The sequence below is a fragment of the Carassius auratus genome, chromosome 42 (assembly GCF_003368295.1).
Source record: "Carassius auratus strain Wakin chromosome 42, ASM336829v1, whole genome shotgun sequence".
NCBI classification, from domain to species: Eukaryota; Metazoa; Chordata; class Actinopteri; order Cypriniformes; family Cyprinidae; genus Carassius; species Carassius auratus.
In genome coordinates this window covers 11,270,696-11,296,100 of record NC_039284.1, presented here as the reverse complement: position 1 = coordinate 11,296,100, position 25,405 = coordinate 11,270,696, and the positions used below count along the sequence as shown (strand labels likewise).

The window sequence follows — 25,405 nt, the reverse complement described above, 5'->3', positions numbered from 1 at the left end:
GCTGTGTGGTCAACATGAATGTTGTGGGCTTAATCCCAGCTCTGTCATTATCGTGCCCTTGAGCAAAGTGTTTAACCTCAGGTTACATTGGATTCTTGCATAAAACGACTAGATCGATAGTGTCCTGTTTGATAAATGACAACAATTTGAGGCCTCTAAGCTTATAACACACAAGAAGGCAATCCAAATGCTGGAGAAACAAAAGAAAGCAGAAAAATCAAAACTACTCATTACTAAGAGAAGGGTACCCAAAACTACATATATTTATAAGGGCTGCAAGCATAACGAAAGAAGAAGAAAACGAACAAAAGAATACTGCAAACATGAGACCCCTTAACAACAAAATATACACACCAGTTATCTGATAGAAGCAACATCATTCATATAATGAGAACGAGATAATCTAGTTTATGGATAAAGAGATTAATGGTCTGTTTATTAAATTACATAACTGGCACGGGCCCAAACGGCTATAATTAACCCCACAGACAAAACAATTAGCATAAAATGCTATTTTCTTTTCCCATTTGATGACAGAAACAAATCCTGAAAACAACTGGACAAAGCTTTGTTAAACCTTGACAAAACTGTCTCCTTAAAATAAAATCAATGGCCGCACAAAACCAGGCAGTTAAATCCTTACAGATATTCTTGAGTGAAAGTCTGTTTTGGAAATCTTCCTCCGACCTAACAGATTTTTTCAAAGTCTGAAATACATGTTTTACTACGGTGGACCTCAACAAGCAAAGGCGAAACACGGCAGACCTGAACCTGCAGAAAATCACAGTCCAAGCCCTGGCGGTTTTTACACATCCTCACATTTCCTTCTGCACTCCCGACTTTTCTTCATGAGGGTGATGAGTTTCGGCATCATTAAGCCCCCACTATTCTGCACCAAATTATTGTGTGCTAAAATGTAATTTAGCTGGTGGAGAACTAGGCATATTCAGTGACTGAAGCGAACCAACCATTGGTAATGCTACGGAGACAGATTTGAGGGTGTGTTCCTGTGTGTTTGGGAGAATCTGTCTGACAGATGGTTGTAACTAGGTTCTGGGCAGGGACTCAAAGTGATTTTGAGATGGTCATATTGATCTGAAGGCAGTTGGCTGAGGCTGGTCGGTCAGAGCTGTACAGGCAGAATGGCCTTGAAGGATCACTACTGCTCTCCAGGTTCATCCGGGCATAAGGCAGTCATTTCTCAGGATATCTTCAGCAAAATGAGGCAGTGCTGGACTAATGTTTTTTGCAAATACTTTGGCAACAAAACTAGTTCAACTAGAGTTGTTCCGATTATGATACTAGTATCGGAAATATCTCCGATACCACAACAAATTTTGGCATCGGCGAGTACATGAACCCATATACCGATCCGATACCATTTTCTTAAACAAGACCATTCTGACCGCAAGCTTTGCCTAACCGCTGCACGGTTCTTCTTCGCTGCTCAGAATGCATTGCAAACACAGGAAGTTTTGCTGTGTTGCCACAAGCAACCCGTTTAAAGCAGCGAAGAAGAAATGTAAACGCGTAAGCAGCACTGATCTATGTATGACTGGATCGCTCATCGCGTTCTAAACTGCCAACAGACAGTGAAGCCCCTTCTATATTATAGATCAGTGGTTAGCAGTATGTCTCTGTAGTACCGGTAGTTACCGACTCCCGATATTCACTACCCGCAGCTGCGTTCAGTTGCTTCCGTGTTAGTCAAAGCGCAGGGCTCCAGACAGTAGCCGAATATTTACTTGTGTCTGTGAATATTAAACTGCAAAATACTATTTAAATATTACTCATGCAAATTCTACATCTCTGTGGGTGACGGGCGCAGATGCGCAGGAGCTTGCTGTTTTGTAGTCTCTGCTGTGTGTCACTATATGAGGACACGAACGCGTAAACCATCACTTCATGAGAATTTACCATTTCATTTGAGAAAACCGTTATTTCATAAACACAGACACTCAAAGATCTTCATGGCAGCCCATTAAAATAAATGTTTGGTTTAACATGAGTAAATTGACAATATATTAAGCTACTGTTGTAGCCTACAGTAGATTTAGCTATGTCTCTATGTAATAATAATAATACGTCTCTATTAATAAAAATAAGTATTCCTAGACGGTTGCTTGTTTTTTACTTGTTTTGTTGTAAAGAGATTATCTGATAAATATATCACTTTTTATATTCCTAGACTTATTTGTTGCAGTTTTTTTATACAGTTATATTGTAAAACTAAAATAATTTTTTTTAGTTTGCGGTGTTAGATTTTTGGCTGCATTTGAAGTTCTTTTTTGCTTAAGAAAATAAATAATACTGTCAAATTCATGTCAGATAATAAAAATACTGTAATGAATACAGTAGTTCACCATGTATTTGTTCATGTTTTATTAAGGGATCAGTCTGAAGCACACCATAAAATAATTCTAGCAATTTACACAGGGCTAGTAGTATATACAGCTGTATATACAGATACATACCCAGGTATCGGATCAGTACTCGGTATCGGCCGATACCCTGAGCCCAGGTATCGGAATCGGTATCGGGAAGAGAAAAAGGGTATCGGAACATCTCTAAGTTCAACTGGAGTCTAAGGTCTTATACAAGTAATGTATTGATTTCAATGATATATCAGGCTCCATTAGATTAACAGACCAGGAAACAAGTGGTTGGAAAATCAAGACCTTTGCTGTTATAGAGAATGTTGTTGTCGTGGCAATAAAAACACCTCAGGAATGAAGTGTGTGACTGGTACATTTAAAAAATGCTCTTACTGTGACACAGCTAAAAAAGTAGACCAGATATTTTATTAAAGTCTGAAAGGTATGTTGAAGGCAAGATACATTATAACATTTGACTACAAAATGTATTAATGTCATAAATATGCAAACTACACGAGTGCACATTATATATGCAGCGCAGTCATACAACCACATCAAACTGAATAACTGCCCCAATTAACTTCTCAAACCCTTTAAGAAACAACAAAGTAGCCAATTTTTGAAAGGTGTCAAAAATTCGGGGGCCCTTAGATCAAGGCATCTTTCACATTGTTTCCCTGACTGCACCGCATAAACAAACCTGTCATCTGCAATTTTATCATGCATCCACCAGTCAACATCAGCCCGCTGAGGCTTTCAGAGAAAAGATGGCACTAGACATCTTTATATAGAGGGAGGAGAGAATGCAAATAAATGTTAGCATTTTCTAAGACCATAGATTGAAAAGTAAGTTTATAAAGTAGAGCTTAAAGATCAAACCAAGACTCAGGAATTTGTCATGACTGTACACTGAGAATACAGTGAATGATTCCTCTGTGCTCTCTAGTGCATGTAGGAGTTCTCCCTGGGATGCACATAACCCCCTGTAAGACAATTAATCAGAGACCAAAGACAATAGGCTTTTGTCTTGGCTTGAGCCATGTTCAAATTTGGCACTGCAAAAAACACCTAAAGCAACACTGCAGATACGGCAGCGGAAAAAAATGAAATTAAGTTTTTATATTATCTAATATACTGTACAGTTCAGGATTTTTTTAGTTTTTATCGAAAGCGATTTTAGTACCGGACTGCCTTTTTCAAGAACCAAAGCTCCTAGTCCGGAACAGGGTCTAACCAGCACAACTGGTACTAACCGTGATGTAAGTAGACATTGATTGGCCAGACAAGTTCGAAAACGCCCTCACCCGCCACGATTTAAAGGTGCTGTAGGGAACTTTTGTAAAAAAATATTTTTTACATAATTATTAAACCTGTCATTATGTCCTGACAGTAGAATATGAGACAGATAATCTGATAAAAAATCAAGCTCCTCTGGCTCCTCCCAGTGGTCCTATTGCCATTTACAGAAATACAACGCTCCCGGTAAAAAACAACCAATCAGAGCTGCGGTCCGTAACTTTGTTTGTGTTCAAAATGTAGAAAAATTTATATAATAATCGAGTACACCATGAATCCATTTTCCAAACCGTGTTTTTAGCTTGTCCTGAAGCACTAGCGTGCACCTATAATAAGTGTTTATATTCTGACTATTTTAGATTGCTTCGGGGGTACCGCGGCGGAGTAACCCAGTACCTTTGTGATTCTTCATAGACATAAACAGAGAGAAGTAGTTCCGGCTACGATGTCCTTCCGCAAGACGCAAGCAGTTCTGTTTATTAACCGCTAGAGCGTCAAAAGTTCCGTACCGCAGCTTTAAAACTCCATGTAAACATTGTGTAAGTTTTCATTGGAGATTCTTGATCCTCCTTTCCGTTCTTTCAATCGCTTTACGTTTACGTCGACATTCCATGTCCATTATTGTGAAACCTGCGAGACACAACAGAAACACAGCTCCGATCACAGTGCCCTGCATCCTCCTGTTGTTAACCTTATTCTTATTTGTTAACCAAATAACATCGTTGTTGACCGGTTTAAATCACGTCCTAGTACACACGGTCGGTACAACCCTTTTCACACTCTCAGCCACTGAGCTTTATTCTAAAGTCTAAAAAACAACAACTTTGTTTCTGTATTAGAACTAAAGGGAGGTGGGGATTCTCTAAGGCACATATGTTATGGGCCATAACTCTAAGTCTGGAGGAAAAAAACAAACAAAAAAAAACGGAGTGATGAATCGTGCAGTCGCAAATAACTGACAATCTGATCCATTGTCCAGGGCAAGAATGTGAAATGGAAAAGTTCTTATCAGGAATGGAGAGACCTTCTTCTGAGGAAATAAATGGCACCCACACCTCCAGCTCACAGAGACGATACAGAGAGATGAAATGGAAGGAGGATTTTTACCAACTTTTATGAATTCTATTTGATCTTGCTTCTGTCGTCACTTGTTGGCAAAAACACACAACTCCCTTGTGCTGCTCGTGCCGAGGGTGGGCAGAACAGCAGAGGGAATGTGACAAGGAATGCAAGCAAGCAACAGATGGGAAACAGAGTGGTCAATTACACCAAGCTGTAACAATCACTGCATGTGCAGCATGAGAGGAGGAGATGAGGTGATTCATTCAGACAAATGATACCTCTCTCATATACGCCTCCTGCTAGAATGGCATATATGTCACGCCAGGTTTCCAGTTAGCATGCACTGTAAAAAATTTCTGTAAATTTACAGCATATTAACAGCGTAAATATACAGTACTGAACTGTTTTCTAAAATTACGGTGTCTTACCGTAAATGCACACGTGATCGGTGGGAGAGGGGGAACCAAAGGCTAGCTGAGGCATGGAGGAGCATGGTTTCAGTCAAAGTTTTATGGATTTCATCTCAAGTTGAGGCTCATTTACAGGTAAGCAGATCAAAGTCTGAATACATTTTTATCTTAAACTGCAGCGTTTTTTTAATGTGGGCACAATATTTTAATTTACCTTTGACAAATCTTGCCAAGACGGTGAACTAGCATGTATGCAATTTTTAAAGATTTATCCTGAAAGTTAAGTGTGTATGTGTGTGTTTGTGAAGGATTTGCATCTTTTTTTTCTTTCCTGTTGTAAACTCCTGTAAATGTTAAACTTGTAAATAGTTAAATATAGAATACTTGCGTTCGCTGATTATTTCATTGGATATGAATTGAACATATTGGGCAACGGTAGAAGATGAGCACGTGATCGGTGGGGGAGGGGAGCAACGGTTAGCGTCTGATACCAGAGAAAAGCATCATCAGTCTCAGTGAATAAAACGGATATTATCTCAAATATAATCTCGATTACAGATTGCAGATAACGAGGATATGAAGTAAGTGCGTTTTCCTGATTTTCTGAAACACTTACTTACACAATTATATTTACATTTTGCATTGGCGCCAACCCAGTGTAGTTTAAAATGGAGGATTTGTTTTATTTGCATTAATGTTGCTAAGTTAGGTGGGTATAAAGTTGGTAACTTATATACTATCCTTATATATTGGGAAATCGAAAATAGGCCTGTAAACTTAATTTTACTTAGGAATCATAAACTCATCGCCTTTTGCATGAGCACTTGACTGGATAGATGGAAAGAGAAGCGTTAACGTTATGGTGAGAAACACATTACACGAGTGACACATTAGTCTTTCAATATAAGTCGTATCTAAAACTAGTTAGAGTGTAATCTAAATATATTCTAACTTATTGTTAATAAAGTGTGCTTTGTATGTGAGCACATTTAAAATTTAATTTTGCACTGGATTTATTGGCACAAATCTCTTTATCACAGAGGAAACGTTACTTCATTCACTTACATTCTAACTTGTTCCTCAGCCTCAAATACAGTTTTGTGTGTGTGTGTGAGAGAGAGAGAGAGAGTGTGTGTGTGTGTGTGTGTGTGTGTGTGTGTGTGTGTGTGTGAGAGAGAGAGAGAGAGAGAGAGTGTGTGTGTGTGTGTGTGTGAGAGCGAGAGAGAGTGTATGTGTGGTGTGTGTGTGTGTGTGAGAGAGAGAGAGAGAGAGAGAGAGAGAGAGTGTGTGTGTGTGTGTGTGAGAGAGAGAGAGAGTTAGAGAGAGAGGAAGAGGAGAGAGCAGTAGACAGAATATTTTTAAGTGTTTTTAATGAAAAGTTGGAGGATGTCCCAGGATGAGAACAAAGACATGGTACACCTGCTTGTCAAGATTCTAACGTTAATGTCCCACTTCCAGGAACACGAAGATGGACTGGATTCGCATGCAGATGTAAGTATTTAATTTTATTTTTTCCACTTCACCACATTATATTATGTAACATTATTATTTGTGTATTGTGTGTTCTCTACAGGTTGCAGCATCTGCATATGAGGTTGAGAAGACACTCAATCTACCTGCCAATCCGCATCTGATTTTGGTGGGTTAGTGTGTCATTGCGCATGATGAAGAAGAAACATTTACTGATGGCTGAGATATAAAATTGTTAACATTGCTGTTGTGCACAATTGTTAAAATTGCTTCTTTTTTTTCTGTTTTTTTTGTGAGTGTCCAGTCAACATTTTTGACTGCAGTTGCAACAGTGTTTGCTGTGTACTACATCTTCAACCTGCAGTATCAAGAGGCGGCTTGTTGCACATTAGAGTTTTTTCAAAGGTAAGTGTTTTCCTTTTTGTGTATGTTTTTATCACTCTCTTAGAATCTGTGGTAACACTTTATAATAAGTATACAGTAGTAAAGTAATAAATTATTTGCAAACTAGTTACCTCAACCTTTCTCCTGTGTTCTACTTGTGTTCTTCCATTTCAGTTTTTTCAGTTCATCATCTGAAACACTGTCAAATGTGGTTTTATTCGCATGCCAGACACAGAGAAAATAGGAGAAAGGCATGTAGATCCACATTAAATCCAAACGAGTCAGAATATATATATATATAGATCGTTTGCAAATGATTTATAAGTTCTTTATTACTTTATACTTATTATAAAGTTTTACAAAATTAATCTAAATTCTAAACCAAATTAATTAATCAGAATTTTGAAAAATGGTTATTATACACTTCGGTAATGTGTAATGCAACTTTCCTTAGATGATTCTATGGAATAAACCCAGAAAGAGGCTCAAAGACCTGCCGAGGCAAGGTAGTCTCCAAGAAGACGGGGAAGGTGGTGAATAAGAAGTCCACTACAGTCAATCCAAAGGTTGCCACTCTACAAAAAAATCGAATGGACTTCAAATGGGACTTCATCTAGGCAAGTGAAGTTACACATACATTTTCATTAAATACAGTTCAGTTAAATACAGTTAAATACACTTAATACAACTTATTTTACAGTTTACACACATAGAATATTTCTCACATTTAAACTTTTATTCTCAAATTCCATTTTTATTCCTGTTACAATTAAAACATGGAATAACAATTGTGTAATTATTCCTTAAAACATCATTTTTAATGATTATTATTATTTTTATTACTATAATTCTTATTTGTATTATTATATTACTTTGAAAATGACATATTCTACTGTACAAAAGTGATATATTTCCGTCACAATCACATCACATTAGACCGAACCTTTATTTTGAAGGATTGATTTGAAGACGCTTGATTTTTTGTTTTTTTTTGTTTGTGTATGTGGGATAGAGCTGCAACTATTGATTATCTTTTCTGTAAACTAATGTGACGTGTGGGCGGAGCTAAAGAATCACAAGCGCAAGTAGGCTTTTGCATTGAGAGCGTTTGGAAGTTGTGACATTAGTGTGAGGAAAAAAAACCATCATCCAAAACAAACCATGGCTAACAGTCAGATTCAGCCGTTTATTTATGATCCAGAATCAGATCCCGAGGCTGAAACTGAACGAGAGCAGCAGCAGCAACGACTCGCTCGGAGCGGGGCTCGAACCCGGGTCTCCGATGGGAGGCGGACACACTAACAAGGAGGCAGAGATATTTTTAGCAGTTTTACTCAGCGCCTGCGGTTCCAACACACGGTCGTGACCCTTTTTCGTTAGGGTTTTGCATCATCCTTAAGAAATAAACGATACGCAAATCCGTCGTCAGACTGGGCCTTGTTTGTAAAACAAGCATCTTCGAAATGTAGGGAACAAACAAAAACACTTGCACAACTCCGTTGATAATCTGTAAAAATAAACTCCATCCACTGGTCCCTTAATGCTGTTTCTCTTTTGGTAATCTGTGCAGTTGTCTTGCCTGGCAACCAAAAACACACTTCTTTTGTGACATTTCGCGACGCTCTCGCTCTGATCAGTGAATGCCTCTGCTCTCAGTGCTCTGCTATACGGGAGCATGCGCTCTTCCGGGAGAAGTGCCCTCAGGACCCATATAAGGAAATTCCACTCCATCTAACCTCACACAGAGCCATACTTGAAAAAAACTTTCCGAAACTTGTGACAAACCGGAAGGAATATTTTTGGGGAAAAAAACTCCTTCAAACATACAACTTAATTTTTGAAACTTTGTCCATGTTTAGCATGGGAATCCAACTCTTTAACAGTGTGAAAAACTCAGTATGCATGAAATAGCATTTCACCCCCCCCCCCCCCCCCTTTAATCTGGTGTTCCTTTTTTTGATTAGCTAATTAATCCTTTGGATAACTTTACAAAAATTATAAGTACAACTTCTAACATAATATTGCAACTTTTATTAATTAATACACTAATCCACATCGCAATTTCAGTTAGTGTACAACACTATTTTATTGTATTCATCACAAATGTGACAAATTCTGTGACAATCCACATTATTTGCCTAATTCCGTTTTCATGATTGGATTCCTTGATTGCCTCCATGTTTTTCACATCGTGGAAATCGTAGGGTCCTAAGTTTCTGAAATGTTTTATATTATTATACAGTATACATGTTTTTGTTACGTTCTATTAAAATTCTGCTGATGTTATTTTAACTTAAAAAGGATTTTTCTCAATGTTTATGTTTCAGACTACACCCCTCCCTGGCTACACTTGCATCAGAGTTGGTGACAGTTTTATGCTTCTGAAACGTTCTTGGACTGTTCTACAAATCCTTGCCAGGTTTTGACTTATTACACCAAAATAAGATTCTTGTTCAGAAGTTGTTTGCCATTTCTTAAAGGCTGTTTTTAGGGGAACGTACACTCCAAGCCCATGCCCATGCATTGTCATACTCATAGCACAAAGCTAGACCTAAAATGGCTGCTTGTTTTGTGTTTTATATGGTCAACTTAAAATAGTTTAAATATGTCCACAGACTTCTGCAGGGTTCATTTTGCACATTGTCTTTTGTCTGTTTTGTAAATTGGTTAATTTTCTTCTCTCTTCATCTCATCTTTCTCTAACACATACAAAGACTGATTCTTCCATTTTGATTGCTTATTTATTTTAATTTTTTTGAGAAAGCATTTGAATTATTGGTTGGGCACTTAAATAAATAGTGTTCTATAAGAAATACCCCCTTGGTCTTCTCTTTTCTGTCTATTTGCTGCCACTTTTTAGTATAAATGAAATGCCAGTTTGTGAATTTGTTAAAATACAGATATTTTTAATAAAGTTAATGATTTGCAAAATTGCCAGTTCTACGATTTAAAAAAAAAAAAAAAAAAAAAAACTAGAATACAGTAATGATCCTGAAAAATTACGGTACACCGCTGGAAACCCTGCTGCCAGTATATTACTGTTAATTTACAAAAAAAGCTGTAATTCAGAAAACTGTAAAATAACGGTACACAGCTGGAAACCCTGCTGCCAGTATATTACCGTTAATTTACAGAAAAGCTGTAATTCTGGAAACTGTAAAATTACAGTACACTGCTGGAAACCCTGCTGCCAGTATATTACCGTTAATTTACAAAAAAGCCGTAATTCAGAAAACGGTAATAAAACTGTAAAATTACGGTACACTGCTGGAAACCCTGCTGCCAGTATACTACCGTTAATTTACAGGACAATTTTTTACAGTGTGGAAGGTAAAATTTAAGAGCATGAATGCAATACATGAACCACATAGAGGAAGCTGCTAATGAATAATGTTGAGTGATTTTGAATAAAAATGGTAGTAACCATGCGGTAGGCCACAGGCGTTTGGAGGCTTTTGTGGAGCGACACTGTGATTGCCTCTCAAGGGCATCTCAACTGCCCTGAAATTCTATTTTCCAATGCTGAAAAGCCTGTTTATGCGCAGCTGTTAATGCTCACAAAAGATGCTCTGAACACACCAATAAACCGTGCAAATCACTGAAGCACTGCAACATCCATTCGCACCAAACTCAAGCATGCAGCAACAAAGAGTCTGTCACTAGGCATGCTGATTAGCATGGATGTCAGTGGAGCACTAAAGAGGGCAGCTCATCCAGTGCTAGGTCCTTAGCAAAACAGACCACATACAGTACTGCCGTCTGCATCATTTATGGTCAGTCGTTCTTACTCACATATGAATAAAAGTTTGAAAAATTATTATGCTTGCCCAAATACTTCCTTCTTCTGTTCTCTTCACTCCTTTATTATGATCTCAACTAAACAGTGACCAAAGTCCTCTTGCACCTCTTTACAACATATCTACACAGTCTCAGAAATTGTGCTCAAAGTTGAGAGATAAGGTTGAACCAATGGCCTGGCATCTGGCAGGTGCCACTGATGATGTAAATGTGTTTTCATGCCTAGCAAATGTAAATGTTTGGTTTCTATTATTTCCATGAATCTTGTAAGAATCAGTTGGAATCGGCTGATAACAAATACATTTTCACCCCATTACATTATGTCAATGTTTTCTAGCAAATGTTTTTATGAAATTATAGCTGTCATTGAGTAAAAATTATAACACGCTGAATAATTTGACTCTACTTTTGCGAATTAAAAACTTAATAATGTTAATATTGAATGGAAATTATTAAATATACATTGGGGTAGTTGACGGAACAGCATTGACTTCCTTTTAAATGGAAAAAAAATAATAATTATAATTATAATAATAAATAAATAAATGACCAGATGGTGTAACAGTCTGGTGTAACAGTCTAAAAATCTAAAATTCTTGGGAAAAAAGGTGAAATGTTGTCAGATATAGTTTGCCATTTTTTTAATTCTTAAAAAAGTGTATTTATTTATTCAAAGTACTAATTTTTTATATATATATATTATTGGCAATACTGTCTCCCTAATCAAAGTCGGTGTGGGGTCACCACACTGGGTGCAAATCAAAGTCAGTAATGGGGTTTTTCAAATATTTTTCTTTTGTAGTGAAGAGTGAAACATTTTTCAAAAGGACAAGTACAAAGCTGAACTACTGGCACTACTGAGCATGGTGACCATGCCTGGGTAGTTAATGTGTTTGTAATCTAAACGGATTAAGCTTCTTTTCCATTTTGTTGTCAGTACTCCTCTGGCCAGTTATGAAAATCTCTTGAATAGCCAGGAAAATTAATGTTCAGCAAATGCATTAAGAGCATATAACCAGCTATACAATTTCACATCATCATTTATCAGTGTACACTTTAATGAAATAAAAAATATTGCTGAGTAATAGAGTACAATCAATGTCCACTAAATCTTATAACACATTCTGCTTGTGAAACAACAGTATGTTGTAGCTGGCATTAGGCGTGTGGAAATTAATAATTTCTTCGATGCATCGCGATCGAGGGACGATTTGGTATTGGTTCAGTAATAGACCATAAACGATTTTAACCCACTGACACTTTTCTGACGTCATTTGTTGCATACCTCATTTGCCGGGGTAGAATACATAAGGTGCATTTTGCTTGAAGTGCTACTGCACTGAATGATCAGTGTATGACATCAAGTACCGCTAGAGCGATAAGACAGAGAGCAGACAGATCCTGCTCTAGCGGTTTATGTCATACACTCACAAATTATAAATTAATTTACGCATTGGTGCAATTTAATACCAGTGTGAATATCAATATGATGTAATATAAGAATATTTTAAACATATGAATTGCATAATTTTTTTTATTCTTCATTTATCTGACTGCTTGTATTTATTTTGTTTGTATTTGTCAATATTTGTAATTATATTAAATTGTATAAATATGAAGTAAACTGAAAATTGAGAATGCAGTGCATCGTCATTGCACTGTGATGCATCGTGATATCGAATTGAACTGAATTGATGACATGATAGTCATAGCCAAACCGAACCTTGAGACCAGTGTATGTTCACACCTCTAGTTGGCATGAGTACCAATCCAACTCTTGATCCCGATTAAGAGAACATGTGCCTTTTCAACACAAAAGGGCTCGCCAAAACTCTATGAGGATAAAAGCAAAATTAAGTCGACAAATCCACTGATCAGATTATCTCTCCGAACAGGATCTTCTCTGCCTTACACGCCTCTCGCTGGCACAGGCTAATGCTACTCCATGGCATCTAAACGTTAGTCGATAGCCTGGCTCAAAGATACTGCTCAGCAAGCAGTCGATTTTAAAGTGAATGTAAGAAGAAGTAAATAGACATTGCAACAGAGAAATGAAAAGAATGCAAGGGAGGTTAAAGAAAGGGCACTGTTCGTCAAACAATTCGTCCCCTGCATGGTAAGACAAAATGGAAAGGCTGCTCACTCAACCCTTTTAACGTTTGCTAGGCTGCACTTTTTCTGTACTGCTCAAAAAGAATAAAGTGAAGAAAGGGACAGAACCCAAAATATTACATATCTCCACTCAGCACCCTGCCTCTCTATCATCAGTGTCACATGAGGTTTGCTCCTCTGGCTCTGAACCAAATTAGCATTCAACTCATTCTCTGCCCTGTGTAGCACTACTGAAAAACACCGGCAGCAGATAAAAAACACTTTGATCATAGCACTTCTGAGTGCACAGATTTAAACTTCAAATGACCAGCAGTTACTTGGCCTTGCCTTGGAATAGTTTTTAAGAAATAACTAAGTCATAGAGACAAAACTGCAAGTAGCATGCTGACATGCAATCAAATGCATGTGAAGTATAGCAGTATGAAAAGTTCAATCTTATGTTTTCGAAGACAACCTGGTTTAGTTTTCTGGCTTAAACTCACTTGTGGTTTGCTGCAGTTTTTGTTCTGTAGCCCACCTGAGCCGAACCCTCGGGCTAACAACTCTACTCAGTGGGTGAGGGGCAGCTGGGATTCTAGCCAAAAGGTATAGCTGAGATTCTCGCACAATACCAACAATGAGCAACCACTTAAGTGTTCAATTCAGCTTATGCACACAGCAATGGAGAGACGAAAATAATTTACTAGTGCTCAGAGTGCTAAGGTTCAAACAGGAAGATCTGGCAGGGTCTCATCAAGGATCCCCTCTAAGGCTATGTTTACAGTACAATGATGCAGTCAAAAACTGAAAAGTTTTTCCCTTGCATTTTTCAAAAGTTTCACGTATACATGACATTTTCAAAATGATTTGCATTTACAAAAATGCTGTATCATGTATGGCAGGCCAGTAGTTGGTAATGTTACCTTTTTAGTACACAGTACCTGTGGGGAAGTGATGATTATATGTTGTATATGATGCGTCTCTGCAATTGTTTGTAATATTGGTGAAGTAAATCCACATTTTGCTGAAGAAGCGTTAGCAAACTCTTGAGCAGCAACAACAGTACCATGTACTGTGCCATTGTTGTGTTTGTTTGTTCGACACGTACTGCACGTCTACATACCTAAGATGTGCTATGCACACGCATGACATCACCGTTTTCGAAGATTCCCATATTAGGTGTTTACACTGAATCGATAATGGTGGCGTTTTCTATAACTTGCACTTTGAAACCCGTTTTCAAAAATATGAGTTTTCAGTCCCCAAAACAGCATTGTCATGTAAATGAACAGGCAAAACACATAAATAGTTTCCCATATTTGGCTGAAAACGTTGTTGTGTAAACGGCCAATAATATTGCATAGAACACTGTGGTTTCACAACACAGGAGTGGGAAAGCAATTTTAAGCGGGGAAGAAATGACAGAACGAAGAAGAGAGAACGGACAGCAAGAGAGGGTAGGGTGACCATATGAGCCATTTTCCCAGGACGCGTCCTTGCCAGGATTTTTATATTGCAGATTTCCAGATTTCTGGCTGTTTGTGCTGTGCAGATCGATCATTGTATGACATCCATAGGAGCTATACGTAGAGAGAAGGGCAGACGGCTCCTTATGCATTAAAATCACTTCAAGTTGAATGAATAAACAAACACCTAACATGTACGTGTATTTGCATTGCTTTGATCGTTCTCTGTAGATCTCACTTTCTCACGTGCCACGATTGGTTGATTATGTACCATACCTGCATGTTACTGGTCAAGGTACTTTGGATGTTTTAGGCAATACAGAAATCCTGGCAAGAACGCGTCCTGGGAAAATGGCTCATATGGTCACCCTAAGAGAGGGGGGAGACTGGGACTTAAAAAAGCACACTCAATATGTCTGTGTCCTGTGACATTTTGACCAACTCCTTTTGCTTCAAACCCGAAGAGCAGGAGACAGAAAGGACAAGTGACTGAGTCGGGATGGCATAAAAACCAATTGATGGAATGGAAGTAGATGCTACTATAAGTTAAGTGAAGACTCTGTGTTATCCATCATGTCTCTTGAAACGAATAGGCTGTATCATACTCTCTGAGAGTCTGTATACTTGAAACGGTTAAAGATATCAATCAGCACACAGTGAAATCCAATCATGCCAACCCCCTTAATCCTCTTAGTATGACAAACCCCCACTTCTACTTCATGCATAAAGGGGATAACAACATGCTGACATACAGTACGGCTTGGACAATCATCCATCATAGTGGTTTTTGAACTTGACTCATCTCAACTTAATGACTTCTGAGGGCTGGAATTTAGTAGATGAGATGCCCCAACCATGCAAATCAGGTTTGTTTAATAACACTCCAACATCTTGTCTGCCCTCTGATCCTACCTCTGTTGTTTTTATGCCGATCTCTATCCATCGTTGTGAGCACCGCAGAGATGCTTAATTTTCCCAGAGATGCCGTTAGCAATGAATTAGGGATGCTATTGAGCGTGCTCCAGTTGAGCTGAGACAGCAGTCTCACTCGGGTCAGTGCTGAGCAATGCAGACTACAGGACTAGATGTCTCAAAAATGCTTCCATCATCTTTACCTCAGACATGAGTCCCCTGGGTATTCAGCCTGAAGCTTATTTGAACGGGACTAGTTTTCCTTGAGAAGGTCAGGTAAATTTGTGTTTCGCAGATTTTCTCTCTTTAATCTCATCCAAAGCAGAAGGTTTTGTTTTTCACTTGTGTTGCAAATTACCTGATGCTTTACTTTTAACCTTTTAGGCTTCTAAGAAATCTTATCCCACCCAGACAAGGAATGTCTGTAATTGTAAAGCTACATTTCTCACCCATCTATCTATTGCGGCTTCATTATGGAATGTTTATTTTTTTATTTATTTTTTTACCAGCTTTCTGAGTAACGAAAAAACTGTTGGTTCAAGTATTTATATATAGCTGTAAAAAGAAAATTAAATCCTGGTTATATCAATGGGTTTCATGATGAATGCACCTTCTCTAACACCCACATCCAGAAAACAGACATTCCCATTTGAGCAGAGATGTCAATCCCATTTAAATCAGTACTCTGCTACTTACTGTAACTCAAGCATCATTTGGAAATTTAATCCCATCAAAAATAGTTAGGCTATTTACTATACCTCTGTTTTTCACACCTTGCCTCTATTTCCCTTGAGCAGTTGTGTATCCAAGAGGGTGTGTCGAAGTCAACTCTGATGGGGCAAGGTGTGTTTCCTCCTACAGATGACGAAGCAAGGATGAATGATGGCATGTAGAAAGAACTAAATACATTATATTATCTTGTAATTCAGAGTGAGGACCTGTTGCAAAAGTACCTGGCTACTTATTCAAGATGGTTATGGTTTATTTTTGCTGCTACTTTTACCCCTCTTTCTGAATTAAAGTAACCGTGGCCTCATTGTCTGCAAGTAGCTCAAACATAGGACACAGTTATTGTGCAAATTCCATGCCCCTGGGTTCTCAATTCTAAATAAGGGTCTCAGATCTGTTTGTTGAGCACTATTCACCCTTCGTTCTGAGAGAGCCTACCAACTGCCTTTGCACATTTGGCATAATAGCTCAGGTTTATCTGTCTGCTATGGCAAGTGCATGGGGAACTCTGGGAGAAAAACATTGTCATGTTCAACAAATTTCCACTGGTTTAAATGAAGCCCCGCGGTAGGTAATCATTGACTATGATGGCTGCAAATAAACAGCTTCCAGGGCAAATATTCCCATTTAATCATTCATACCATATGTCTGTGCAAAAACATGTAATTTTTTTCGGCAGGGGTCACACAAGGTCTGTGTTTGGTGTAATCCTGACCCTGCCTCCCCTTGTGTGTGGGTGATTGCAGAGCAGTTCCCCTGCAGCTGCCAGAGTGATGCTCCACATTGCAGTGTGGTATTTATAGCCAATGAAACAGCTCCCTGACGTTGCCCACTGTCAAGTCTGATGGGTCCAAAAGCAGTCAGACAAGAATCTACCAGCAAAGCACACCAACACACATGCATGTACACACACAAACAGACTTTACAATCTCCAAAGGGCTCTGAAGAATGACTCATGGTCTTCCTTGTCCTGGGAAAGAGAGATTAAGTAAAGTCAATGGCTGGGTCATTCTTTCTTGCTGCCCACTGCTGCAGAACTAGAATGGGGAAAGAGTGAGTGCAAATGTTCATCATGTGGAAAGTTACATTGATTGCCATTAGGATCCCTGCCAGAGATTTCATCCATGTGATTATCCCACCCCACTGCAGCTACTCACTTCATCATGCATCTCATGCAAACACACACACCTGCACTTGTACACACCAGTCCCTGCCGCCCAGTCCCACACCTCTCAGCCGTTCCAATCAAAACCTATTGGGAGAGACTTTCCATTTCCTGTTCAGAGAGGCAAACTACACTATCATTAAAACTGATCAGAACCTCTTTATCCCCACCCACTGCCCACATTGCTATGGAAACTCAAGAGTAGTCACCTGATATTGGCAGAATAGAAGAGATGAGCAAATGGAGTGGGATAGTCCTGAGCTTCACTTCACAGCATGGTCCGAATGTATGTTAAGAAAGTATAGCAAAGCCCTGCACTGCATTCCTCCTCCATTCAATCTCAGTAAAACGATCATAAACCAGAACGTCTTTTTTTGGTTTATAATTCTTCTTCATAATTCTCACCAATAGATAATTATCTATCAAGGGCATTATTAGATTTCTCAGTTCATTACTCAAATATGACATATGTGAGAAGAAAGGCATACATGCAATGGATTTCTGCTAGGCAAAGTGTGCTGTTACATGATCATGTGACAATGGCAACATGTGTAGTCACCACATCAGTGTCATTAATAGAAATAACATAAAACAAAACCTGCAAAGGTAGCATTGGATCACGTCGGCACATGAAGCACTGTTTTCACAACTGTAATTGTATGAGCAGAGTCAATCAGTGCAAACTACATGAGACTCCAGGAGCATTTGACAAATTAATGCATATTTATTTGTGTGAATGACCGAACAGAACTGAGAAAATAACTTACATCGATGCAAATGCTGATAAAGATAAACTTCACTTAGTTAACTTGAGTAAGAAAAAAGTCACATCACACCCTTACATATGAACTTTATAATAGCTAATTTCCTTTGTCTAAATATGAATATGTGAACAGTTGTATTCACAGCTCTCTTTAAAACTGGTCTTTATTCAGAGATCCACATGGAATTTGATACTGCACTGAAAAAGGATGAATATAATTGCTACCTTAGCTGTTTGCACCTGATCTAACCCTTAAAAATGACTTAAGTGAAGTGAAATTCAGCCAAGTATGGTGACCCATACTCAGAATTTGTGCTCTGCATTTAACCCATCCGAAATGCACACACACAGAGCAGTGAACACACACACACACACACTGTGAGCACACACCCGGAGCAGTGGGCAGCCATTTATGCTGCGGCGCCCGGGGAGCAGTTGGGGGTTCGATGCCTTGCTCAAGGGCACCTAAGTCGTGGTATTGAAGGTGGAGAGAGAGCTGTTCATGCACTCCCCCCACCCACAATTCCGTCCGGCCCAAGACTAGAACCCACAACCCTTCGATTGGGAGTCCAACCCTCTAACCATTAGGCCACGACTTCCCTAAGCTGGTGTTACTTAGTGTAGACCTTTATATAAGGTTACATAATTCCGTTGATTCTGTTGTATTAACTTAATTCACATGTACCACATGAAGCACATTTCGATTGCCTGACAAAACATGTTTAAAACTCTCTATGTGGATTTGTTTTAGAGTAATTCCCGGAAAAAGGCCGCTAGCAAAATGAACCGCCCCTTAGGGAAGTTACAGATACTGCCATTGGCTAAGACAGATCTAAAGACACTGGCAAGTAAACATAGCAGAGGAGTGTAGAATTCATTCTCTCAGTTCGCCTGACTACACTGTAAAAAGTGAAATGTGTAGGAGTGACTTCTACCTGACCCATGAAAATGAATCTTGTTTGCCTAATCTAATATAGTCAGGCGGATTCAGGCAATATTTGTTAACCACTTTTACAGTTACCTGACAAACATATTTTCCAGTGTACAATGGAAAAGAGCTAGTCCAAAACCTGGCATTTATAGTATGCTAATATACAGTATCTACATAGGTTTATGAAATAAAATGTTCATATTGTTGTATGCTTTGCTGCTCAAAGGTCAAATGCGGCGCAAATCAAGTGATACAGGACAGATTCAGAAAACAGTTTACTTTTTTGATGATGACTATCTGACTTTCAAGGAACAACATCTCTTTCCAGAAACCTAAGCTTGTGGAGGTATCAATTATCATGGCAGATTTAATTATATCATTAATTCCAAGTCAAGTGAGATAAGCTGATTCAATTAAAAAAGCACTATTAAAGATGTATGAATGTTGAGAGAATGCACGCTAGTCCAAGTAGATTTAATAACACACTTGACTATGAAAGCTTGTTATCGGTGCATGCTTGGAAGAGCAGGGACTGGGCATTATGACCGAACATCTGTAGAAGACATTGATTTTACAAGGCTCTTAAGTGAGGCAAATGTTTTCAGTACATTAATTAAAATAGCTGACAACATGACGGGAGATAAAACCACAAAGTAGCCTTGAAGGTGTGACGCCAAATTGTTATTCGATGATAATTAAAAGTGCCCATCCTGAAGTGTGTCTAATGGGTGTGATAGGAGTGGATTAAATAAAGAAAAGCACTGGCAGAGACAAATATTCCTGTGCCTTTGATTTCATATCTATGGCTTCTAGGTAGACAGCTCCCTGTTTCATATCCTTTGACATATAGAAGAATAGCGAAAATACTTGTAGCAACTGTCATCATAATAACAGCTAGTATTGCTACAATAACAGGCTTTATTGCTTACGTCATTCTTAAAGGGACAGTTCACCCTAAAATTAAAATGCTGTTATTATTTACCCACCTTCACATTGTTCCAAACCAGAAAAAGATATTTTGAGTAATCTGCCAGATGCTTATTTGCATGTAATTACAATGACTACCAAAGCATGAAAAGGCACCATAAAATGATCTTAAACCTAATTTCCAAGTATTCTCAAGTCATACAAGTGCTTTTTGAAGAGAAACGGGTTGGTTATTTTTGGATCAACCGATTCATTGAAGATACACCTTTAACTTTTTTATTTTCTTTTCTTCTCACGTGAACACCCTCCCATGGAGAGTGAAGTCAAATGTCAGGCTTTTAAAACAAAAACTGCATTTTGTTCCTCACAAAATTGCCATGTTCTGACTCCAAAACACTTTGAGAATAGTGTACGAGATGTGCGGACTACTTTTATGACACATTTATTACAGTTCACATGCTTGACATTTTCAATCCCCATTCGCTATCATTTGATGGAAACCACACTCTTCGAAATTTCTGTATTTTATTTTGGGTGAACTATTTCTTTAAATCACACTTCGCAGTGTTCAGTAACACTGCCTTTTCCCACAAGGGTCTAAAAGTAACACTCTAGTTGATTTCTGCAGCGGTTTCACGTTAACTTGCCTTTTTCTCTACACAAAAACATGGACACGCTACTGCTGCTGCGATTCCTGCTCGATGTCTGACTAACATCCCGGGCATTTACACTGCACAACAGTCCTGTTATAAACCATTTATTAATAATGTCGTCTGGCGTATTTGTTAACAGATTCGTTCGCGATAACGTTATATGTTGTAGATTCGCTTAAAGTACGTTAGGCTTCCTATATTTGGCACTGCTATTCTCATTCGCAATCTCTTTCTAGTACATAAGCACATTATACAGCGTGCAGTGATCGTGATATCCACAGAATGACTGTCTGAGCAGAGATCAAGGCGCCAAAACACAATGAGCTCAAGCTGCAAACATGACCGTTATTTTTGCCGTTCAGCAGTCGATGCAGCTAGCAACAGGCCGGGATGGAGCGAACTCGCCGGCGAGAAAAACGACGTTTTCCTTCAAATAATGCGGTCGTGGGTAACGGCGACACACTTACCTTGATATGGCACTGGCGTTTTAGTATCTCCACAGCGCGTATGTTTTAACGAAAGGGATGCTTCGTGAGTCGTGGCGGAAACAGGAACTGGGAGACTGACTGACTGCTGCTGTCTGAAGTGTCGCTGCTGGGCTCTTGAGGAGGCTGCTCTGCTCGGCTGTCGCTGGGCTGCACTGCGCATGCGTGTGTCAGATCAACACGATACAAGCGCTCCTCGGCACTGAATGCAATTTCTTCGATATCATTATTCATGGTTTTGCCAGCGTAGTGCGACTGATTTTCTCCGTGCAAATGTGACAAACAGTCATTTCACTAATGAGACCGCAGATAAAGCAATTTAAAGCGACCGATCGTGTGGGATTTTATTAGAATAATAAAAAAGCCCACTTTTTATTCAAATGTGAGATACTCTCGGGATAGTACAGATTACATTTCTACATTTCTGAAAGTCTTAGTTATAACATAAAAAGTCTAAACTATGTAATACAATGTAATAATTATGAGATTAAGGTCAAGGTATGAGACAAAAATATAATTATAAGTTTTAATTTATGTCACAATTATTTCATAATTTCATAAATAAATTAATAAATGTGTAGTAGACTATAATTTTGCTGTATTTATTAGGCTTCCATTTGTACTCCAAATGCCATGGTTAAACTATGGCCTATCTATGTACTTATTTTTTTTGCTGGAAATTGGTACCATTACATATGGGACTGTCATTAAAGGCATGTAGAAGATAGCTGATGAATCCTAAACAGCCTAATAAATCCAAGTGTTGGATCTCTATTTTGCTCTCTCTCTCTCTCTCTCTCTTTCTCTCTCTCTCTCTCTCTCTCTCTCTCGGTTTATAAGCATTTTGAAAAATGGGGACATGGGTTATATGCTCATAAGTCACCCTCTCCTTGTAACACCTGTGTCATACCCATGTCATTATACAGAGTTGTGTCCTGATATGTCACAAAAACAAGAGCACACACACACACACACACACACTACCGCTACATCTAGGGCAGTAAGACTGTAATCATTGTTACACCACCCCCACCCAGTGGTCTGACTGTGGTATTACATCATGAACCACTCAACCCAATAGTTTATTTTCTAGTATACAATGGAGGGCTAAATCTAGAGCCAAATAATACATACTGACTTTTGTATCAAATATAAATGCCTTAATATTATAAAAAGCGAAAATAGCATTGTAATATTTCGATTTGTTTCATTAGTTATCTTTTCAAATGGGCAAGGCGACCGTGATGATGTGCGTGTTGTCAACATGTCACGCGAATACGCGGGTGGTGCTAGACGTAGGCATCACTTCGCGCACGCGCTTTGCGTCGGAGCAGTTCCATAGCAACCGTAAAGAACAACATGGTGAGTTCCCATCCTATTTCATAGTATTATGTGACATTATTGAGTGCAAAATGCATTGTTCTAAATTAGGAAATATATAATAATATATAATAATAAACCATCACGCTGGATGGAAATACAAGTTGCATTAGTGTTCATCAATTGTGTCTGGCAGTTTGTAGCAGATAAACATTTAGCCACATTGCTAGCTGTCAGACATTAGCAGGTTATATTTTAGAGTGGTTAGTTTAAACGGGCTACAGAAGATGTCAACGTAATGTGGAGAGTCTAGCTAGCTTAGCATCTGTATTATTAGTGAGCTGGATTTAGAGGGGAAAAAAATACATTTTATTATAATTTATTAGGATCTTAACTATATTTTTCCAACAAACATAATATTACCTTTCTGTGAGCCATCACAATTTTATTATTATTGTGTTTTCAGGCAAAAGCAACAACTATTAAAGAGGCCCTGGCGAAATGGGTAAAACATGTATTGCTAATTAAGATTGTAGATTAGTTCTTCCATGTTTTAACCCATTAAATATTCACAGTAAACATGTAAGCTCTGCTCTGTGTCTTGATTGATTTCACTTGGTTTATTCAAGGAGGAGAAAACAGGTGAAAAAGCGAATGAGGCCACAGCAGTGAAGCTTTATGGTCAGATCCCTCCCATTGAAAAAATGGACGTATCTCTCTCAAACCTTGTCAACTGCGAGTGAGTCTAAATATACAAATACAGTACAAATACTTTTTATAAACCAGCATCATTGTGTTTCAGATATAACTCTATAATATATTTTCTTTGTACGTTCTGTTCTGCCTAGGAGATTATCCTTGTCTACAAACTGTATTGAAAAAATTGCCAACTTGAATGGTCTAAGTAAGTACATACCCGTCAAGTGCATGTGTCATGATTGCTGAACAGTTTATTTACATTTTTCTTCTAGAGAACCTTAAGATACTGTCCTTGGGCCGGAATAACGTCAAAAACCTTAATGGACTTGTAAGTACAGTAACAGAACATTATAGGATAAGGTTAAGAAGTGGACTCCTCTTCTCTCTAACTTCTCTTCTGTCGCTGTCAGGAGGCAGTAGGTGATACTCTGGAGGAGCTGTGGATCTCTTATAACCTCATAGAAAAACTGAAGGGAATTCATGTCATGAAGAAACTCAAGGTCTTGTACATGTCTAACAATTTGGTCAAGGAATGGGGTGAGCATGGAAGATAGATTACTGAGAGTCCCATAGCAGCTCAGCCATGGTTTGTCAAGGATGAGCATTTTATGAGGCTGTTTGTTCCTTTAGGGGAGTTTCAGAAGCTGGCAGATCTTCCATCATTGGTAGACCTTGTCTTTGTGGGGAATCCATTAGAAGAGAAGTATTCTGCAGATGGCAACTGGATGGAGGAAGCTACTAAGAGGCTTCCCAAGCTTAAAAAGCTAGATGGTACGCAGCATATTTTTCCAGTAGTTAAAGGGATAGTTCACCCAAAAATGAAAATTTTGTCATCGTTTACTCATCCTCATTTCGTTCCAAACCTGTATGAGTTGCTTTCTTATGTTGAACATAAAAGAAGATATTTTGAAGATTGCTGGTAATCAAACAGTTGGTGGTTGCCATTGACTTTTATTATACAGCCATCTGCAAAATATCTTATCTTATGTTCAACATAAGAAAGCATTTTTGGGTGAACTATCCCTTTAAACAATTAGTTAAACATGTAAAAAATAAAATAAAAGTGTTCATATGTTTCAAAGACCATGGTTGCAAAAATGACCTTTGATGATTCCCCATCATTTTAATTTTTAGGAAACCCTGTTATCAAACGAGAAGAGGAGGAAGGTGAAGGGGAGAGTTGATGCAATTCCTTTAAATATTCTAAAATTGGTGCATTTTTATTGTTTAAACACCAGTCTGTGCAATATTTGCATTTTTCAGGTGTATTTATATGGAATAAGCTAAAAACCTAAATCCATTTTCTTGAGCTTTAACACTATTTGAATAGATCTGAAAAGCACACACTTGATGCATTTTGTTAGCCTTAGCACAAGCGGAAATATACAATCATAATGTATGGGTGGTGCAGAAGGACAGATTGGATGGTACTCATTACTTAAAGACATTTCTACTTAATATATCTCATGCTTAAAAACGTATTATGAAGTATTAATATGTACACCTATTATACTTAATAATTTAACAACTTGATTCAGTGAAGTAAGATCTTTGACTTGAATAACCAGTTAATTTCCATGTTCCCACATGAAGGACATATTAAAAGATGAGAAAGTTAATGACAAAACTTTTCAGGGAAATCAATAACTTGATAGATTGTAACAGTAAATGCAAGCCAGTGACAGCAACTACAAAACTGGAATGACCGATCAAGTGTGGACTGGCTTTAACTGTTCTATTTGGTGGTGCTATGCTTTAGTATGTCTCTATTAGGAGGCTACTTTAAAAATACTCTGTATTTAAAGTTCATTAATAATTGCAAGATTCAAATTCTAAATAGCATACTTTTTGTAATAATTTTGTTTTGACATAAGCAAACTCCTAATCTATTTGCAGCTATCCTGTTGTCATACAGTTCCATTACTCAGTGTATTGTTAACATATTATTTTGTATGGTGCAAAATGAGAGCAATTTCTTTATAGAGTAACATCAGTGTACAGTGGCCAAATAAAGATACCATAACTAATACTGTAATTAAAATGTTGTCTGACTTTCTTAAAATTTTATAAGTGTGATTTCAATTTTATAGAAACAATTTTGAGCATGTTTTTGACCCCTATATATGTTTTTGTTTACTGTTTCATAAGAAACAATAAAACTATTTTGTCCTCTGCTCAAGTTATGCTGTTATTATTACCATTGCATTGAATTTGTGATAATACTTTACAATAAGAACTCATTTGATAGCATTGGCTAATGCATTAACTCATGTAGACTAAGAATGAACAGTATATTTTAACAGCATTTATTTGGCTGTAAAATTAATGTTAGTCAATAAAAATGTTTACTTTAGTTCACAGTGCATTAATTAATGTTAAATGATGCATCTTTTGATCTAAAAAATCTTTAGTAAATATTTAAATTAAACTAAGATCAACAAATTATTTAGGGGATAAGCATTGAAACAT

At 37.9% G+C, this 25,405-nt stretch overlaps 2 protein-coding genes and 1 long non-coding RNA gene across 5 annotated transcripts in view; 2 read left to right on the top strand and 1 right to left on the bottom strand.

The window, feature by feature from the left end:
- LOC113060649 (alpha-(1,6)-fucosyltransferase-like) overlaps positions 1-21,055 on the bottom strand; it is an 82,308-nt gene extending 61,253 nt beyond the window's left edge. For 2 of the 3 annotated variants that reach the window (XM_026229738.1, XM_026229739.1), the window contains exon 1: positions 20,900-21,055. The gene's annotated coding sequence lies outside the window, so the exon portion shown is untranslated. Of the gene's footprint in view, positions 1-16,022; positions 16,120-20,899 lie in introns of all 3 variants that reach the window. The other variant, XM_026229740.1, reaches the window with a different exon arrangement.
- On the top strand, positions 4,053-7,515 carry LOC113060650 (uncharacterized). Its single transcript, XR_003278274.1, has 5 exons — positions 4,053-5,278; positions 5,583-5,724; positions 6,602-6,634; positions 6,717-7,018; positions 7,452-7,515. It is a non-coding gene; the product is annotated as an uncharacterized LOC113060650 (long non-coding RNA).
- Positions 21,056-22,237: 1,182 nt separating the features above from the next.
- LOC113060648 (dynein light chain 1, axonemal-like) lies at positions 22,238-25,119 on the top strand. Its single transcript, XM_026229737.1, has 8 exons — positions 22,238-22,279; positions 22,704-22,742; positions 22,867-22,976; positions 23,086-23,141; positions 23,209-23,264; positions 23,347-23,473; positions 23,567-23,707; positions 24,071-25,119. The coding sequence occupies exons 1-8, from the start codon at positions 22,277-22,279 to the stop codon at positions 24,118-24,120; spliced, it is 582 nt and encodes a 193-aa protein (XP_026085522.1). The 5' UTR covers positions 22,238-22,276; the 3' UTR covers positions 24,121-25,119.
- The last annotated feature ends 286 nt before the right edge of the window (positions 25,120-25,405 follow it).